The sequence below is a fragment of the Rhinopithecus roxellana genome, chromosome 8, assembly GCF_007565055.1.
Source record: "Rhinopithecus roxellana isolate Shanxi Qingling chromosome 8, ASM756505v1, whole genome shotgun sequence".
NCBI classification, from domain to species: domain Eukaryota; kingdom Metazoa; phylum Chordata; class Mammalia; order Primates; family Cercopithecidae; genus Rhinopithecus; species Rhinopithecus roxellana.
This window is the reverse complement of record NC_044556.1, coordinates 68,547,493-68,566,221: the sequence shown is the minus strand read 5'-3', so window position 1 is coordinate 68,566,221 and position 18,729 is coordinate 68,547,493. Positions and strand designations below refer to the sequence as shown.

The following is an 18,729-nucleotide window of genomic DNA, read 5'->3' as shown; positions in this document are numbered from 1 at the left end:
GAGTGTAGGAAATTCGCCTCTGCCTCTGCCTCACGAAGAGTTCATGAAAACAAAGGAGTTGTCAGTGCCCTGGGACTCTGGCATACTTTAAGCTCTTTGCAAAGAAAAGATCATTTGAAGTTCCTACATTAAATTTAACTTTTACTCTCTTGAACCTTCTGTTCTATCTGTAGTGTTTTTTCACTCTAACCAAGGCTGCACTGTTAGAGCGGAGGCAAAAACAGGTGCCCCCGACAGGAGGGCCCTTTGTGATGGCCTGAGGAAGGGCAGTCACTGCTGAGAGAAGCCCAAGTGGGTCTAGGTGTGGGAAGTCTTTCCTGATGGTGGCTAAGAAATCTTGTTTAGAGAAGCCTAAGTTTACCGAAATCAGATCTAAGGAAAACTTAGGTTTCTAAGCAAGAGCAATTTGAAAGTGATTACAGCTTTGGAAACTAGGCCACTGGCAAGGCGAAGACTTGGGCATTGTTAGGAGGAGAGAAGAAAGGGTGCAGCGGCCATGCCTTGGGGAACGTACAGCCTTCATGTTATTGTGAGGGTGGTTCTTCCTGGCCTGACTTACTAGATTGGATTTCTCTCTCCCGTGTGCCTTTGCAGTTTCCTCTATAAACTGGGCATCTAGTTGAAAGTGACCTTCCCAGAGAAATACTAGAATTCTGCTCCACGGGAGCAAGAAGCTTCATCAATCTCCGGATGTGTAAAAGAGATGAAGTGGACACTTCCATGGTTTTATCTTAGAATAGAATAAGTGTTACCTAATGCACACTTTGCCCAGTAACTCTATTTGCAGGAATCTGTCCTAAGTATATAATCAGAAATCATGGACAGAGATGTACATACAAATTGTTCATTGTAGGATTCTTTTAAAAGCCAAAGGCAGAAAAGAAAGAACGAATGAGGGAAGGAGGGGAGGAAGGGAAGAAGAAAAGGAAAGAGGAAAAGGAAATACTATAAATGGCCAGTAGTGGGAGTTTGGTTACATAAATAATGGCATCTCCACGTGATGGAGGGTTACATAACCTTTATAAGTTACGTTTCACAGACTGTCAAAAGGTGTGAGAAATGCTGATGACATAACATTAAGTATCAAAGCAGTATGAAAAAAGGGTATAATACGAAAACACACATACATAACTTAAAGATTAAGTGGAAGTACACTGTTGTCTTCTGAGTTGGGGGAAAGTTTAGGTTTTTTACTGGGTGACTTTCTGGATTTTCTACAACTGAGCATGTATAACTTACAAAAAGCATGCTAAGAAGGAGAAAAAGTCAAAAAGCACACACTTTAAAAATTACACACATAAAGAAAGTGGCCAGGCACCATGGCATGTGTCTGTAGTCCCAGCTACTCAGGAGCCTGAGGTAGGAGGATTGCTTGAGCCCAACAGTTCGAGGCTGCAGTGAGCTATGATCACATCACAGCACTTCAGCCTGAGCAACAGAGTGAGAGCATGTCTATAAAGAGAAAAAAAAAAAAAAAAAAAGGGAAGTGAGTCATTCATCACTGCTGCCCACCTCAGCTTCCCACAACTGTGAACCACTATTAACAATTTATTGAATTCTTTTATAAACTTTGTGTTTATTTATATATATTTCGGTTATGTGACTGTCATAATCAGAAAAATATGCTATTCCTTGTAGGTAAAAAAGTGGCTTCAAGTTTTGAGTGTTAAGGTAGAAGGAATAAAAGACCTTTCTAATTTTCTTATTATCCTGGGTTTATATTGTACTTTCCTAAGTATCCTGAGACAGTAGATTTGGCTGACAATGGGAAGTGAGGAATCGACTTCTCTTACATTATCTGAAAAATTGAATACATAATTTTTTTCTGGATTAGATGAAGTATGGTTATATGAGAAAGCATAGAGATGAAGTAAACATAAAGTATCTACTTTTCTGGCTATGGAAAAAGATAGCTTTTCCTCTAACGCAGTGATGCATGCTGATAGGATTTCTCAATGTTGACACAGTAGTTATAGGACCACATTTTCATAACCAAAAATCAAGTCACTCGATCTCACAAGTAGAAGTATATTTGTGGTGAAAGTGACTGACTCTTTGAAATATGGACTGACTCAGAAAATTCAGAACATTTGTATACCTTAAAAATGTGTATATACACACATATACATACACATGTATACACACATGTGACTACAGAGAATTAATTCCTTTACTGACTTTATCAAATAAGTATACATTTTGAGATTATATGTGTTCACACAAATATATACACATATACTTTTTTCATATGTAAATTTGAAAGGGGACATTTACTATCCCCAAAGAAAACTCCAAAGCAAAAATGCAAAGTGCTGCTGTAGCCACATGCCACCGTCCCACCTCTCAGCCAGCAGCTACATGTCTGCTGTTCCAACCCCTGAACCCTTTCCACCGTCTGGTCCACGGGAGGCTGTTGTGGGTTACCTCAAGACCTGGCAGCAGCTGGCAGCAGAAGGTGACCACACATCTTTGACAGCATCGAGGTGTGTTCTGATCACTGGGAACATATGCATGATTGGGAAGTGTATTTTTGGTGTGCAGCCGACATCTAGTCTAAATGCTAATTATGAGAATAGCTTTAGCAAGGTTCTTACGCCTGATTTGACTTCAGCAAAAGGACCATGGACCATGCATTTTTTCTTAACACACAAGTTCACTTTTTTTCTCTAGGGTTATTTCAGAAGGGAGGGAAAGCTGGCAGGAAAATTGCTATGTAAGTAGGCTTAAACACCATCACGAAAGGAAAAGTAATGACTCTTAGGCTCGTGGAAGCCTTAGCTTATGAAGAAACACACACAGTCTTCCACAGTAAGAGGAATGGGGGAGGGAATAAAGGGACTGATGGTCATAAAGTGATTGAATCTGAAGGAATCTGGAGTCATCAACTGGTCTAAGTGGGCTTGCTGCAGAGGAGGAACTGAAAAAGCAGTGAAATAAGAATCTCATCTCCCAAAGTAGTCAGAAGCTATCCCTAGCTCAGTTTTGAAAACTGTTGCAAACTTGTCTGATTCATTGTTTCATTCTGAAAACATTTGTACCAGACACTGCTGAGGCGTGCTAGTATTCAGTCTGAGATGATACACAGATCCTTTAGAAGCCAGTGTAATACAGGATACAGGTCATGCTCTGGTAATTTTGTTGAATGAATGAAAACTTTAATTTACTCTTACCTAGTGTTGGTTGATGGTCATTGGTTAATGGTTGTTAGTCAATGTCTGTATGACAGAATTGGTCAAGGTACTTGGAGTTGGCACAAAAAATAGTATGCTAAGTCTTCTACTGACAAATGCCCAACCCCTCAGGATTTCAAAGGCTGTGTATTATTTTACTAACCCACAGTACCCTCCCATTTTCTGCTTTTTATGTTGAACTGTGAATACTGCAAGTCATACCCATCATACAGCTCTTATCGCTTTGTATGCCAAGGTTTTCAAGCCCCTGCGTTTGGCCCTTTAACGTGAAGCAGACTAACCACATTAGCCTTTAGTAGATCTGAGCAGTTTTAGAAGGAACGTGGTACAGTGTGAAGAAACCAGAGTTGCTGTCAGAATTGAATTCTGACTCCTGTTCTGCCACTTATCATTTACATGTCCTTGAGCAAGTAAGTCACTTAATCATTGAACCTTCCTGAGCCTCAATTTTCACATCTGTACAATGAGTTGCTGTAGTAATGCTATAGTGATATTACAGATTTATGAGATGGTAAATCTGAAGTACCTAGCACAGTGCCTGGCCCAGAGTGAGTGCTTGGAGGATGCTAGTTTTACAAACCCCATCTGTTGACCTGAATTGTAACAGTTCAGTGTCTCCAAGTGCAGTTGGAATTGTTCAGTGTGAGTGCCTCACGGACAGAGACTTCATAGCAGCATGGGACAAGCAGGAGTCTCAGCCTTTGTCACTAAGTAGCTCTGTGACTGTGGACAAATCATTGTTCCTCTCTGACTTCAGTTTCGTCCTCTAAAAAGTAGACTCTGAGTTTTCTTCCAGCAATGAAATTTTAGAGACATATGAAGATCACCTACCGAATTGTCTTCTAATAGTCTGGTTTTCTTTGATGCCACAAATTTTCAACCTGTTTGTCTTTCTGTTTGTCTTTCTGTGCCCAGTGCCCAGGATGTGAGGGCTCCCAGGACATATCTGTGGAAAGAATGAGTTTATAGAAGAGTACATAAGTTAGGCATGTACAGTCCTCATTTTCAGCCTGCTTGCTCTAAGTTAGGCTTCCAGAATGGTGAAAGTTGCCCTTGGTATTTTTCTATGCAACATTTCTTTTTTTTTCTTTTTTCTTTTTTTGAGGTAGAGTCTCACACTGTCGTCCAGGCTGGAGGGCAGTGGTGCAATCTCAGCTAACTGCAATCTCCACCTCCCAGGTTCAAGTGATCCTCCTGCCTTAGCCTCCCAAGTAGTTGGAGCAGTTGGGATTACAGGTGCATGCCACTAGGCCCGGCTAATTTTTGTATTTTTAGTAGAGACAGGCCTTCACCATGTTGGTCAGACTGGTCTCGGACTCCTGACCTCAGGTGATCTACCCACCTTGGCCTCCCAAAGTGCTGGGATTACAGGCGTGAGCCAGCTGCCCCGCACATTTCTTTTAAAGGGTGAGAAGGTGGCCTGTAGTTGATTCGGCTGAGACTTGAAAGGCAAGGTCTCAGTGCCTTTGCTTTAAGCCCTCAATCCCTCTGCCTTCCCTAACAGAGAGAGGCATAGCAATTAGATTAGATGAATAAGGGCTTCATATTACCGCCTCACCTTATGAAATGAGCATTAGATTGATTCCTTTTTTTTTTTTTGAGACAGATTTTTGCTGTTGTTGCCGAGGCTGGAGTACAATGATGTGATCTTGGCTCACCGCAACTTCTGCCTCCTGGGTTCAAATGATTCTCCTGCCTCAGCCTCCCAAGTAGCTGGGATTACAGGCATGCGCCACCACGTCTGGCTAATCTTGTGTGTGTGTTTTTTTTTTTTTTTAGTAGAGATGGGGTTTCTCCATGTTAGTCAGGCTGATCTCGAACTCCCGACCTCAGGTGATCCGCCCGCCTCAGCCTCCCAAAGTGCTGGGATTACAGGCATGAGCTACCGTGCCCAGCCAGATTGATTCTTTTCTTTAAAGACACAGTGATTCAGTGATAGGCTCACGATCATACAACAGAGCTGTAGCAGAATTGAGATTAGACTCCAGGTATCTTAACTCCCATGCAAGTATGCAAACGTCAGTCAGAGTCTTGGGGGTCTTTGGCATGCGTAGGCCACTGTATTCACATGGTAGGTAGGCTACGCTAAGGGATGCATCACAGTTCTGCTTGTTTGTTTATGCATGGAACTGATAAGTAAATTTTGTTTGAACAATAACATGGGCAAAAGAAAGGTTTTAAAACCACTACACCAAAACATCTTCCTAATTTGTTAAAGGTCAAAATTTTAAAAAATGATTTCTACCCAGAGAGAAGCTCTAGCTCATTTTTTTTTCTTTCTCTTTTTCTCGCCACAGGTTAACTGTAATGGCTTCACAATTGAAGACGAAGAACTTTCTCATTTGGGATCAGCGATATTTCCTGAGTAGGCTGAGTTTGACTTCATTTCTTTCCTTTTTACTTACTTAACACTAATTTGATTTTTTTTTCATTTTTAAATAACCCACCTAACTGCATGTGGCAGACATGAAACTCCAAGTGAATTAAAACAGCTTTTTAATCTGCCAGGTTTCAAAATATTTCCCCTACACTTAAGGATCCAAAGGTAGTAGTTAAGAGAACAGTTGCTTGTTAAGTCCTGCTAGGCAGAGAGCTGTTATTAAAGAATATTTTATAGTGTGCATAGAAGGAACAGCCCATGCCCTGCTGAGAAATTTGCTTTCTGCCTATCTGTGGTTCTGGAAATCTTTGCATTTCTTATGCTCAAAGTGAAACATTAATTGCCAACCAAGACTTGGCCACAGGCTTGAGTACAGAATATATGAGCTTCTTCTCCATCTGTTCTTTTTGATAAATACCAGTACAGAAACAGCACAATTTGGAGGGAGAATATGCTGAAGTAGTAGTGGGCCGGAAAAAAATTTCAAAGAACTATAGGATTTTCTCTCGACTTGAAGAATACTTGAGTAATTCAACAAAGGCTAGCCAGTTGACAAATGGAGATCTTTGTAGATCTGACTTTAATGGATTGCCCAGAATGATTTTGTCTTTGTCTGTCTCATGGAATTAGTATTTCCAAAATGCTTCAGTCCCTGAAATCAAACCCTTGCTTCACAGATAGAGCCAAGGAATTCATCATGCATGCCCCCACCCTCCAAATTAATCCACGTTGTAGATGAGTTCTATCTAGAGGGAGGTTGCTTAACATATGCTGCAGGGGTCTTTGGCTGTAGGTTGCCACATATGTAGGAGACCCTTAACACTCATGCATTTGCCCTGTGTGATATGCCTGCCCTTAGCTCTGTGTGCCTCTGCCAGACGTTGTGCACTGTGTAGGTCAGAAACAGAAGAATACGTACGGTCTGTGTCTCATGAGCAGCTGTCACAGGCTTACTTGAACCAGAGAGACTAAAAATTTATTCATGTAATATTTGTCCTTGGGGCCAAAATGGCATCATCTGCAGTTGAAATTCTGGTAGTGAAGAAAGAAGCTTTTTTTTTTTTTTTTTTTTTTTTTTTTTTTACTTCAGCCCCTGGAAAAAGGCAGGAGAAAAAGAGGCCATTGGACCCACTGAAGAAGGCGCATATTGACACCTTTAGAACTGAAATGAACTATGGAATGTCTCTGTTCTCAATATCTTAAAAGACTAAAAGATTAAGAGTGAGGTGCTTCCAGGCGCGGTGGCTCACACCTGTAATCCCAGTACTTGGGGAGGCCAAAGCGGGTAGATCACGAGGTCAGGAGTTGGAGACCAGCCTGACCAACATGGTGAAACCCCGTTTCTACTAAAAATACAAAAATTAGCTGGGCATGGTGGCACACACCTGTAATCCCAGCTACCCAGGAGGTTGAGGCAGCAGAATCACTTGAACCTGGGAGGTGGAGGTTGCAGTGAGCTGAGATTGCACCACTACACTCTAGCCTGGACGACAGAGTGAGACTCCATCTCAAAAAAAAAAAAAAAAAAAAAGAGTGAGGTGCTTTGAGGATTCACACCTGTCAGTGGTTGCCAACAGAATTGTGATACCAAGAACACACATTGTTTTACGGTCTTTGCCTTAGTGCATTTCCCCCACCTTCATTAAAAAGATACCTGAGTCTGCCTTGAACTATTTAATACTTCCGCAAGATGGTTTTAGAAATGTGCTTTTATTTTAATACAACTACCCTTTGATGCATTTGTGTATTTGATTTCCTAGGGCCTGATTCCTTGGGCATCACTTTCCAGGAAGCCAAGTGGGCCTTGGTGAAGTGCAGAGGGGGCCCTCCCCAAGGTCAAGACCAGGAAGTTGCTACCTGTTTATCTCAGGCACCAGGCCAACCACATACTTTGCTTAGGCCTTTAGCAACCAGGAGGTGGGGGAGTGCCCTTGGCCATAACCAGCCTGAGGCAGTTCATCCTCATCAGGCTTGGAAACCCCTTTCCCTTTTTGTATTCTTGGAGAGGGGCTGTGGTCTCTGGAGGGTCAGGGAGGTGACATAGGCCACCAGAGCAATGACACGCATGGCTGTGAGTGCCCGTAGGAGCATGAGCCCCAGTTTCTGGGCAGTTTTAATTGGGGGAAGAAATCCCTTTGGGCTGAAATCATATTGGCATTGTGATTTCAAAGGCAACATTTTCAGAGATCAAGCACTTTTTCCCTGTAGTTTAGAAATTTCTGTTCTCAGAACTTTGACCTTGATATAATCAGAAAGCTCAAAGCACGTCGCATAGGCGAATCTCTCTCTCTCCTTCTCGCTGTCCCTGAAAAGCAGACAGTGAGCAGCAGGAGCAGTAATGTCCCAATTTTCCAGATGAGGAAATTGAGGTACAGAGAAACTCAGACGGGTGTCTCCGGGTCTCTCAGGGGATCACACACCCTTCCTCCCTTAGGAAGCTGGCATTTCTCAACATCTGAAAAAAAAGTGAGAAATAATCCACTAATACAAAAAACTGCTTGAAAACGACAACACACCTGTCTTTGACAATGTATAGTGGAGTAGCAGTTAGCTGTGGGTATTGGGCTCTGAGAGCCGCCTTCTATCAGGAAGGAATATTTGTGGCATTTATTGTTTTTGCTGTTGTGTGTTTTTTGGTTTTGGCTTAGATAGTACGTGAATTGTGGATTTCAGTTTTTAATATGGTGAAAGTCTTAGATGGTGGATAGGATTATCAGTGCACGCAGAACAACCTCTTAGAATATGATAGCCAACTATTAGATTTTTAAAGAAATGTCTTGCAAAGATTCAGTTCCTCTGACTTAGCAAGTAAGTAGCGAAGGAGACTAAACAGTCTGCCTATCTCATTTTAAAAACTGGGTTTTCTCTTCTGACTGACAGCGTTGCATTGATGAATCATAGCTGTTGCCCCAATGTCATTGTGACCTACAAAGGGACCCTGGCAGAAGTCAGAGCTGTACAGGAAATCAAGCCGGGAGAGGAGGTGAGTTCATGGCTATGGGTGGCTGCAGCGGGCTTGAGACTACTCTTTTAAAAGGCAGTGTGGACAGATCCGTGCAGTGTCACTTGACTGAGCTGTGAATGCCTCCAGCAGTTTAGCTGCGTCCGCCCCCAGGCTCTCCAGGAGTCGGTGATCAGGTTTGTGACCTGTAGCTTAGATTCCCACACTTTGGGGCTTCTGTTTGGTGCTCACCATTTCCATCTCTGGTCAAGAAAAACAGGAAATAATAAATTTGAGTCAGATTTCTCACAAAGCTTTATAGGGATTTACAGAGAAAGAAGACATTTACTACCAAAATGACCTCAGTCAAACTTTTGATTCTCTTCAGAGTTTCTGTATCCCGATTGCCAAACAGCTGAGCTTGAGCTTGATTGTATGTTATTTTTTTCATGAATTCTTGCTTGTTTCCCACCATCCCTCAAAGGTCCGAAGCAAAAGAAAGCCAGCGACGCAGCAATAGCTGAAGAGCTGGCACTGCAAGTGACACATCAGCATTTCATGTTCTGTCAGTTCCCTATCTGAACTTCAGGTTGCAGTTCACTTTTTAGGAATCTAGTTCGAACGTCCAGGTATATGCAGTAATAGGAGAAGTCAAGGCAGCCTGTGGCCGAGGGGCACCTTAGCTTCCCTCCTCAGCTTCAGGACGAGGAGAGAACCAGCTTTCCATCACCTGCTCAGCGATTCCCTGTTCCCTTTCCATGTGTGATTCCTGACTACCTCATGAGACATCTCACCTAGGAAGGGCCGGCCTGGTGGATTGCTGTAGTATGCTCTGTGTTCTTAAGTAAATTCCCAGCAAGACACGTGAGTTTTTAGGAACTTTGTAATCACACACTTAGGTTAAATGTCAATTTAGCAATTTGTAATGCTATTTTACGGTACACGCCTGGGTATTTGAAGTGTGAAGTGTAACTGTCAGTGTGCTGAATGAGAAGTGCTTTGCCTTCTCTGGAAGGCGCTCACTAATCCACAGCTGCCTGGGAGCTGAAGCCCAAGGTGCAGGTTGGCCCTTCTACCTTCAGCTAAATCCATCATGATGAGGGCGTGTCCCTTTTCAGCTGGGGTGTCTTGAGTTTCCAAAGGTCTTACGGAGACTGCCCTGAAGCCTTTCTTTAAACAGGTTAATTGCAGCCAGTCAGAATGCAATCACCCGGCTCCAGTGTGCCTGTGGGCTGACTGCAGAGATGAGCCGGTTGTCAGCTAGGCTGGCACAGTCTGGCTGTGAGCAGTGGTACTGGAGTGGCCTTTGTCGCCATCTTCTGGAAGCTTCCGTATGTTGCAGTGTGTGTCAGTCATTTCAGAGATAATCGGCAGGCTCTTGCAGTGTGAGGCGGGGCAGGGGTGGCTGCGGTTTCCTTTTGCCCTCATGTTCTCCTGGATCTGAAATGCAGCAACCTAATTTTGGGGAATTCAATGCTTTGGGGATTACTTACTCTTCAGAGGAGAAACCCCATTCCCCAGGGTTTCGGGGTGAGCTGCAACGTGTCCAGTACTGCCCCGTGGGCTGGGGAGAGCTTGGCTGCCCCTGCAGCACCCAGCCCTGTGCGTGTCCTCCCCTGCCTGCCTGGTGGTGCCTGCGGTCACTGGCGCGCTAGCGGCTTTGTGAGATCCATCTGTTCAGTCAGACATTTGCCTGATTGTGTGGGATGAGCAGCCAGTGAGTAGATAATGGACATCTAAATGCTGGTCTCCTCCATATGCTCCAAGTCTTAGTTACAGACCCCATTAGGAAAAGGCAAGGACGGTGGAGCCCCATGAATGAAAGGTAAGGACTTTCCAAGCTCCCTGCCCTGCAGGATCAGGAGCTGCCTGCTGGGCCAGGCTGCAGCATTCTGGTGTCCTAGAAGTTGTGTTCACCCTCCACTGGCTTCCTGGCCACCCAGAGATGTGGGTCCCAGCCCACCGAGTGGAGCCTCTTGCTCCATTGCCAGGTGATGTGAGGAGGAGGGGAACTTAGCTGCGTGTGCGTGGTGTGTGCGTGCTCATACCCTCCCCTGTACACAGCACCCAGTGATGACAGCAATGAAGCATTTGCGCCGTCCCAGGTAATGAAATACAAACTACATGAAGGCCAGGCAGAGGCAGCTGAGGGAGGCAGGGATCCTCTGAACCCTCAAGGTCACTGTTTTAAGGACTCCTTGATTCTACAGACTTTTTCCACTAACCTGCACTTTGGCTTCAGCTCCCAGTTCAGCTGTGGACTAATGAACACCTTCCAGAGAAAGCCAATGTCAGGTGGCTGCTCAGTTCAGGAATTCAGTGCCTTAAAGTAAACAGTGCATTCCGCCGCTGCAACCCACCTTATCCTCCGCCCCTGCGTGGATACCACCGCAGGTGACTGCAAAGGCACGGGAATGACGAGGATTGAGTTTACCTGTAGCAGACTGAAGTGTTATCTTTTTGGACCCCATAGGTTTTTACCAGCTATATTGATCTCCTGTACCCAACAGAAGATAGGAATGACCGGTTAAGAGATTCTTATTTCTTTACCTGTGAGTGCCAGGAGTGCACCAGCAAGGACAAGGTAAGGTTGTTCATTGGGCAAGAGTGCTGACTGCACTCTGATCTCAGGACCTCTCTGCCGAAGAGCTTGTCTGACTTGGTGGATCTCCTCTAGGATCTTTTTGACCCTTTAAACCCTCCTTACAAAGACAGCCAGTGGGAATCCAGTTAGACCAGGTCTCTGTTCAAACCTGCTCCTAGTAGCTAAAGAAAACATTTCCATTACACTGTACAAATAGGAGAAGGGTCTGCCAGACTGCTCTTTCTTGAAAAGAAACAACTGCTCAAAGGAGGAGAGGGGAAAAGCGCATGAGTTTAATCTTTAGGCTTTCCAGCCTGTTCGCCGGAATATGTAGATGTTTCCCTGGCATTTTCCAAATTGTTCCGTCAGTGCCATCCTTCCTTGTTCTAGTCTCTTGATTTGTAAATGTGTGAACATGTATATCTGCCCATAGCCAACACATTTTAGATAAGGAGTATCTAGAAAATTAATCTATTTGTTTTGTTTCTGTAAAAAGGTAATGGAGTACTGAATTTCTTTAGATACATTGCCTGATTTCCTTTCATTCTTTTGTAACGTTGGAAGGGGCCAGTGTCTCTCTCTGTATGGGAATGTGTATTATATGAGAGGTTTCCCTATCAGTGTGGTTTCCATGGGCGGTAACTGCATTGCCCTTGTGGATATTTCCTTCAGGATAAGGCCAAGGTGGAAATCCGGAAGCTCAGCGATCCCCCAAAGGCAGAAGCCATCCGAGACATGGTCAGATATGCACGCAATGTCATTGAAGAGTTCCGGAGGGCCAAGCACTATAAATATATCCTTTACAACTGTGCTGATGGTTTATCATCCCTTGCCAACAAGGCAAGGTGGGAAGTTGGAAAGAGAGCAGGAGAAGGATGAATTTAAGATTCTGAAAACCAAAGGAGGAATGTCTCCTGGTAAATGTGTAAAGACGTACTGACTACCCCGATGTGGTGTCCATCCTATCGGAGTTGTATGATCTTATTTCCCCTTATTTGGCTAGTTTGGCTGGGAGCTCCATGTGGTGGAGGACCGTGAAGGACAGAGCCTTGATGGCTTTGTGCGTTGGGTATTTTACTTTGGGCAGGGCACAGTGCCAAGGGCCTTGCTTATTTCAGCTCTCCTCACTGGCACACTCTGAGCAGGGACTTTGCTCATTCCCATGCAGCAGATGAGGAAACAGCCTGATAGATATTAAGTTATTTGCCCAAAGGACACAGCCGATGGTGGTAGGATCTAGGATTGTTTCCCAGCTCTAACTATCAGAATCCATATTCTTAACCATTGTATTGTAGCATTTTCTTGGGAGCTGAAAAGGGATTCGATTTGTACTCTAAATGGTAGAATTTAAAAGCAGTGAGAGGAAATTAGAGAAAGGCACATTGTTTCTCAGCATAAGAAAGAACTTTGCCACTGTGGGAGTAGTGCTCAGAGTTCCAACTTGGGTGAGGATTTGAATTTGATTAGAATGGGGATTCTAATCAGCATTGTTTACATCAGAACTAAGGGTCTGGACCCTGCGGCTAAAATTCTTTAGTTGAGCGGTTCGGATCTTCAGGTTTTCTTCTTGAGAAATATAATTCCTTTCACGTTTGCTTGGCTTTCTGTAAGTTACTTTTTCATAGGGTGAGGTTGAGAGTGGAGTGGAGGAAAGAACTCCTTGAACCCAGGCTGGGGAAGTCTCCAGGCAGCATGGGCCCGGCGGCCGTTTCCTTGACTCCACAGCACCCCCTAGTGAACTGCTGGAGATCTGCGAGCTCAGCCAGGAGAAGATGAGCTCCGTGTTTGAGGACAGTAATGTGTACATGTTGCACATGATGTACCAGGCCATGGGTGTCTGCTTGTACATGCAGGACTGGGAAGGAGCCCTGCAATATGGACAGAAAATCATTAAGCCCTACAGGTGATTGCAGAGGCTGTTCTAATCATCCACAGAGTGGAAATTGGTTGTTTAGAATGTATACGATAGTGTCTTCCTGCCCATTGCTCAGACTTGCCTAGCGCAGGTACCTCTTCTCTACACCCACATCTGGAGGTGCTGGTGCAGGGCACTGCTCCTGAGTCAGGCCCGTTCTCACCACCATCCCGAGGAGACAGGTTGAGGTTATACAGCGGATACTGGGGCAAGATCCCTCCCAGGTCCATCCAGGCTCATATCCATAGTAGTTAACCCAGGCTAATTTTAAGAAGCCACTAGTTTGCTTCTTTTCCCACCCACCACCTAGCAATTAAACTTGGAAGTTTACCTGCTTTTCATCGTTACTCACACCATCCCCTTCTTTTGCTTTTTCAAATTACAGCCCCAGTTTGCAAATGGGGAAGCTCTGGGACCCGTGGGTTGACCGTGGTTATCTAATCTCCCCACCCCAGGTTTGAAAAAAAAAAAAGGCTTTTTAATTTGCAGTAATAATATTAGCCATGGAGAGATGTGCTGCCTGAGAGGGTTACTAAACCTAAAAGTGGGTGACAGACAGAAGTTGTGGCTTTGTCTTCTGACTCTGACTAGACACTTCAGGGCTGGGGTGGCCTAGATGGGATCACTGGAGCTCTTTTTAAAGGCATTGATGTTATGCATTTATAGGGTACGTCCAACACCAAGTGGGCCAAGTGAATCAGGGTCACTGGGCATTAGACCCAGAAATCTGTGTTCTGGGAGCATCTCAGGTGTTTCTCAGGAGTTTGAGAAGCCCTCAGTCCCCTTCCACTTCCGAGTTTAGGGTCTGTGAAGGTCGTGTCTGGTCTGAATGTCCACTGCCCACTCCACCCTCTACTTACCCCACCGTGCCCTGATCAGCCAGCAGGGGGAGCCCAAAGGAAGCCAGCTCTGAAAATCAGCTCTTGGAAACAGAATTTGTTAAATTGGGGATAAACTCAAACTTTCCCTTTCTCCTGGAGTGGATGAGGAAGTCCACTGGCCTCATGCACAGTTCTCTCTGTGAGATCTGTAGGGAGAGAGGGGCAGACAGACAGCATCCCAGCCCTGTAGTTCTCCCAGCAGGGCCTTGCTGCGCTAGACCCATCTTTATCTGCATGAGCCCCTCCCAGAAGCCCAGCTCTGGTCCTCTGTGGGGCCACGGGTCCCAGGGCTGCCTCCTGCCCAGGAATACAGCTAGAACATGTCTTTTTGGACTGACTTTCAGGAGACACAGGGTGGAACAGCCTAGTCTTTAACATCACCTCTTACACACATGTAAGCACACACACTGGCTTACCCACCAGCTGCCTCTGGGCCCTGTTCTTAGGGAAATGGCTGTTTCTCAGACAGACCCCATCAGTCAGCCTTTAGGTACAGCCAGAGAGAACACCTGCTGTATCTAAAGCCCCTGCTGGACAACGAGGAAAGAACATCCAGAAGACATAGGAAGTGTTCTGACTTCAGAGCACTTACAGTTTTGCTAAACAACTCATATCATAGTGTGACAGAAAGCTGGGGTCTTAAGACACATTGGTGTGGGTGTGTGTGGGGGTGGGGGATTGGGTGGGTGGGTGTGTCTGAGTACCTAAGGTGATAGGCCTAATTGCTGCCTTCATAAATGGGACATTTGCTTCACAAGGTGTTTTCCCAGGGTCTTCCTCTGGGTATATTTGAAATAGAAAAATCTGGATTGGGATTGAAGGTTGCATTTACAAATGCTTTTGAATAGGATTTCTTCTGCAGTTGTTATGTAACTTTTCAGAAACACACAAGCTACCAATAATGAACGACGTCTGCAATGATTCAGCAGGGTGGCAGCATCCACACTCTCCACCCAAACCCTGGTGGGATTTGGAGAGGCCAGTGGTGGGGAGAGGTTGGCCCTGAGCATGGCATCCTCCGGGTTTACTGCACCCAGCCTGTGGGCGGCTCAGCAGTCTGACATAGTGGCCTGTTGTCTCTTCTCTTGTTCTAGTAAGCACTATCCTTTGTACTCCCTCAACGTGGCCTCCATGTGGTTGAAGCTAGGGAGACTCTACATGGGCCTGGAACACAAAGCCGCAGGGGAGAAAGCCCTGAAGAAGGTATGTCTGTAACTCGGCCTTAGGATTCCCAGTGGCCAGACGGCCTCCTTAGCGCACCTCCTTCATGCCTCACTAGGCTGAATGGCTGAAGCAGTGGAGGGTGAGCAGCTCTCACCCACCCTCTGGCCGTGGGAGCAGCGGGGGTGGGTCCTGCAGGTGAGGGTGGAGTGAGAAAGTGCACCTCTGCTGTGCCTGGAGGAATTCTCCATTTGTTTGCCCTTTAGGATTTTCAGAATGATGATCCCCAATTGTGGTGAAATCAAGGAGGTAGAGAGAGTTAGGGTTAGGATGTTAGAATTACGCATTTGCTGTTTCTAAAATGCACGTAATCATCCTCTCAGTTCATTGAGGACCAGTTACATACTAAGACCCTTGTGTGCTTTTCCTTTGAATTCTCACAAAAATGAGAGGCTTTCCTGATGAAGAAAAGTGAGGTTCAAGCAGATGAGGTGAGTAATAGCCTAGGGTACATAGCGGGGCCTTCATTCAAATGAAGGTCTAAGTTGAAAGCTTCAGCTCCTCTCACTCAGGCTGCGGTGAAACTGGTGGGGAGCTAGGCCCCTGGGCAGCATTTGCCTTCAGTTCGATGGCTGCCCTGTGCTGCCCAGGAGCCAGGCCGTGACCCTCACATCACGGGAGGTCAGAGTCATCCTCCTGAGTATTGATTCTCATTGTTTGTGATGTGGAATTCACAGTCAATACAGTGTAATTTAGGGGATAGTCCACTTACTCCTGTAAGATACTTTATAAAATGTTGGGGCCATGGACAGGGCCTGCAGGCATAATCCTTCACCTTCTCCAAAGTTTCCCAATAGACTATTTGGGAAGATGGAATAAGGCCCGCATCCCAAATAAAAGGGTCAGGGCACAGCCAGGCTTTAAGGGAGCATGAAACAAAATTTTCTGTTTTAAACTATGGAATTTGTCTTCTGAGAATTAGCCATTTAGGTCACAACTGTAAAGTGTGTCAGGTGATTAAGTAATAGATCAATGAAGGCTGGAGCAGATCTGAGCAAGGAACGTGAGTCTTGAAAAGACTGCCCAGGCAGGGTCGACACCTGAAACAGGTGATTTCCAAAGGCTTGCACTGTTACTTGGCCTGCCTCCTCTTGGCTTGAGATCTAGGAGGAGAATAAATAATAGATAGGAATGCCTGTCTTAGTCACAAGCCATCAGAAATTCTCTGGGGGAATACTTTTTTCTCTAAGTAATTTGGCTGAATACAAAAGAACAAATATATTCTTAGAGATGACATTTGATGTAAACTTCCTATATGCCAGGCACTGTTCGAAACACTGTATCTGAATTAACAACCCTGAGGGGTAGGTAATTTTCCAGTTTTCCAGTTGGGGAAAATGAGGCACAGAGTGGTTAAGTAAATTACCCAAGGCCACAGAGCTAGGAAATGATTAAACCACTGGAAACCTGACCATTTTACATTGCCTCACTATAAAGAAACCTTAAGTACATTCTCTCTAGCATCCCCCAATGAAACCTGCTACATTTCTTTAAGTTTTTAGAATATATATTAAAAGGAAAGAGTGTGCTTTTTGAAAGGGAAAAATAGTTTAACTTGGTCTTGCAGATTAGTAATGTCAACTAAAAATCAAAATAGCTTTGATGTAAAACTCACTATAGACTTTTCTGTACCAGCATCACCTATTTTCTGGGTTGAACGTAATCAAAAAAATTAGTCCTTAAAGCATGTTTTACTGAAATTTCTAGAATCTTGGGGCAAGAGAATATCATGAAATCAGTTTCATGACATCATTTCTCCAGCTGCTACCTGGATATTTTTGCAGAATATTTTACCTAGCAGGAGGCACTGGATGAGTTCGCTACCAGATAGTCTTGTCCCCTTTTTTTCAAAAAAAAGCCAGGTTCTGGTGGAGAACATAGGCTCTAAAGGCCAGTTTGCATCCTGTGCCTTAAAGCAGAGAGATCCGACTTAAAGTTACCCTGGGTGGAGGTGTGAGGGGATTGGCTTCTAGGCTGTTATCGTTTGTCTCGCTCTTTCCTAGGCCATTGCAATCATGGAAGTAGCTCACGGCAAAGATCATCCATATATTTCTGAGATCAAACAGGAAATTGAAAGTCACTGAAACTATGCAGCATTTCAGTTTTCATTTAAACACTTAGTTCAGAAACCTTAAAGGATTTGAATATTCCAAATTACACACGTCACTCCAGCATCTCTGTAAAATAGTTGGAATGAAAATACTTCTTGCACTTAAACATTGCACATGCCATACTTTGAGGTTAGTCTGAATCTTGAACTTTAATACCAAATTAATTTTGAATGCTTTTGTTTCCTGAGAGATAATGGCATGGTTTCATATGCTATACTTTGGACAGAGTTTTAAAAATGCAATTATTTTTTCTTTCATGCCTCTTGTAATGTTCTGAACAAACTTGAATGATGAAAGAAAATAAAAGAGATATCAGTATTTGAGGTTTGTGTTTTCTTCTGTCTGTGGGGAGGATTTCTCAGTGGTGGTGGGCGCCCAGTCTTGGAGTGGAAGTGACACGTGCTGTCCAAAATTCAGCAAACTCAAGTCTTCTTCCTTGGTACTGGGGTCAGGCAGCCTTTTTATTCTGCAGTAGCTTTTGTGGGGCTGTGCCTGTGGAGGAAGAAAATGGGAAGAAAGAGAAAAAGGTACAAGAAGGAAAGAAAAGTATCTGTGGTGGAGGAACAGTCCAGTGACCTGAGCGCCCTCCAGCAGGCGAGATTTCGAATCTGTTCTCTGGTGCCGGGCATTCCTTCAGTATGTAAAGGTGCTTAGTGCATGCTTTGCTTTCTTGGCTTTTCCGTCCCCATCTGTCTGAAAGCAGACTTGCCATCTCTCATTCTGTTGATTGTTCTGTGCAGTACTCTCCTTTTTTGGAAAGACTCCAGGGTATGCTTGGGAAGGAAAAAATTTTTTTTTCCTTACCAACCAACCCTGTGTTGTTGAGTAAACACTGATCTCTACCCACACAGACAACCGGAATCCAGCTTTCTGCAGCCCCACAGCCTAGACAGCAGCAACCTGGGGAGTTGTTTGTTAGCAACCATTGTACAGAAGGACCCAGCACACGTTCCTGAATGCAGTGTCTTGTAGTCCAAAGAGAGGAATTTCCCCACTGGTTAATAAGTAAAGCCTGTTGAAATTTACACGTCAATTACCTTTCATAGTCATGGTCTGAAAACAGCTAGAACAGCTATAAATCTGGTACATTTTCCTTCCCTCCTCATCTACACGCACCCGCATCTTCACACACACTCATGCCCCTCTTTCACACACAGTTTACTGCACACGGTGGGATTTAGCAGATAGAATGCATTCTTTTGTCCTGTGTAGTCCAATAAGACATTTATTGAACACCTGGTACTATCTATGCAAAATGCTCTGAATAGCTCTCTAGGTGCAAAGAGAAGAGTAAGGCATGGTCCCGGATCAGTGGAACTTAGTGTTTTTTTTTTCTCTTGAGACGGAGTCTTGCTCTGTCGCCCAAGCTGGAATGCAGTGGCGCTATCTCGGCTCACTGCAAGTTCCGCCTCCTGGGTTCACGCCATTCTCCTGCCTCAGCCTCCCAAGTAGCTGGGACTACAGGCGTCCACCACCACACCCGGCTCATTTTTTTGTATTTTTTT

General features: G+C 44.6%; 1 protein-coding gene across 3 annotated transcripts in view; it reads left to right on the top strand.

The window, feature by feature from the left end:
- SMYD2 (SET and MYND domain containing 2) overlaps positions 1-17,547 on the top strand; it is a 57,787-nt gene extending 40,240 nt beyond the window's left edge. For 2 of the 3 annotated variants that reach the window (XM_030936619.1, XM_030936620.1), the window contains 7 exons: positions 5,489-5,556; positions 8,452-8,554; positions 10,986-11,096; positions 11,769-11,889; positions 12,825-12,999; positions 14,987-15,095; positions 17,117-17,542. In XM_030936619.1, coding sequence (XP_030792479.1) covers positions 5,489-5,556; positions 8,452-8,554; positions 10,986-11,096; positions 11,769-11,889; positions 12,825-12,999; positions 14,987-15,095; positions 17,117-17,197 — 768 coding nt within the window. In that variant the 3' untranslated portion in view covers positions 17,198-17,542. Of the gene's footprint in view, positions 1-5,488; positions 5,557-8,451; positions 8,555-10,985; positions 11,097-11,768; positions 11,890-12,824; positions 13,000-14,986; positions 15,096-17,116 lie in introns of all 3 variants that reach the window. The other variant, XM_030936618.1, reaches the window with a different exon arrangement.
- Positions 17,548-18,729: the final 1,182 nt, after the last annotated feature.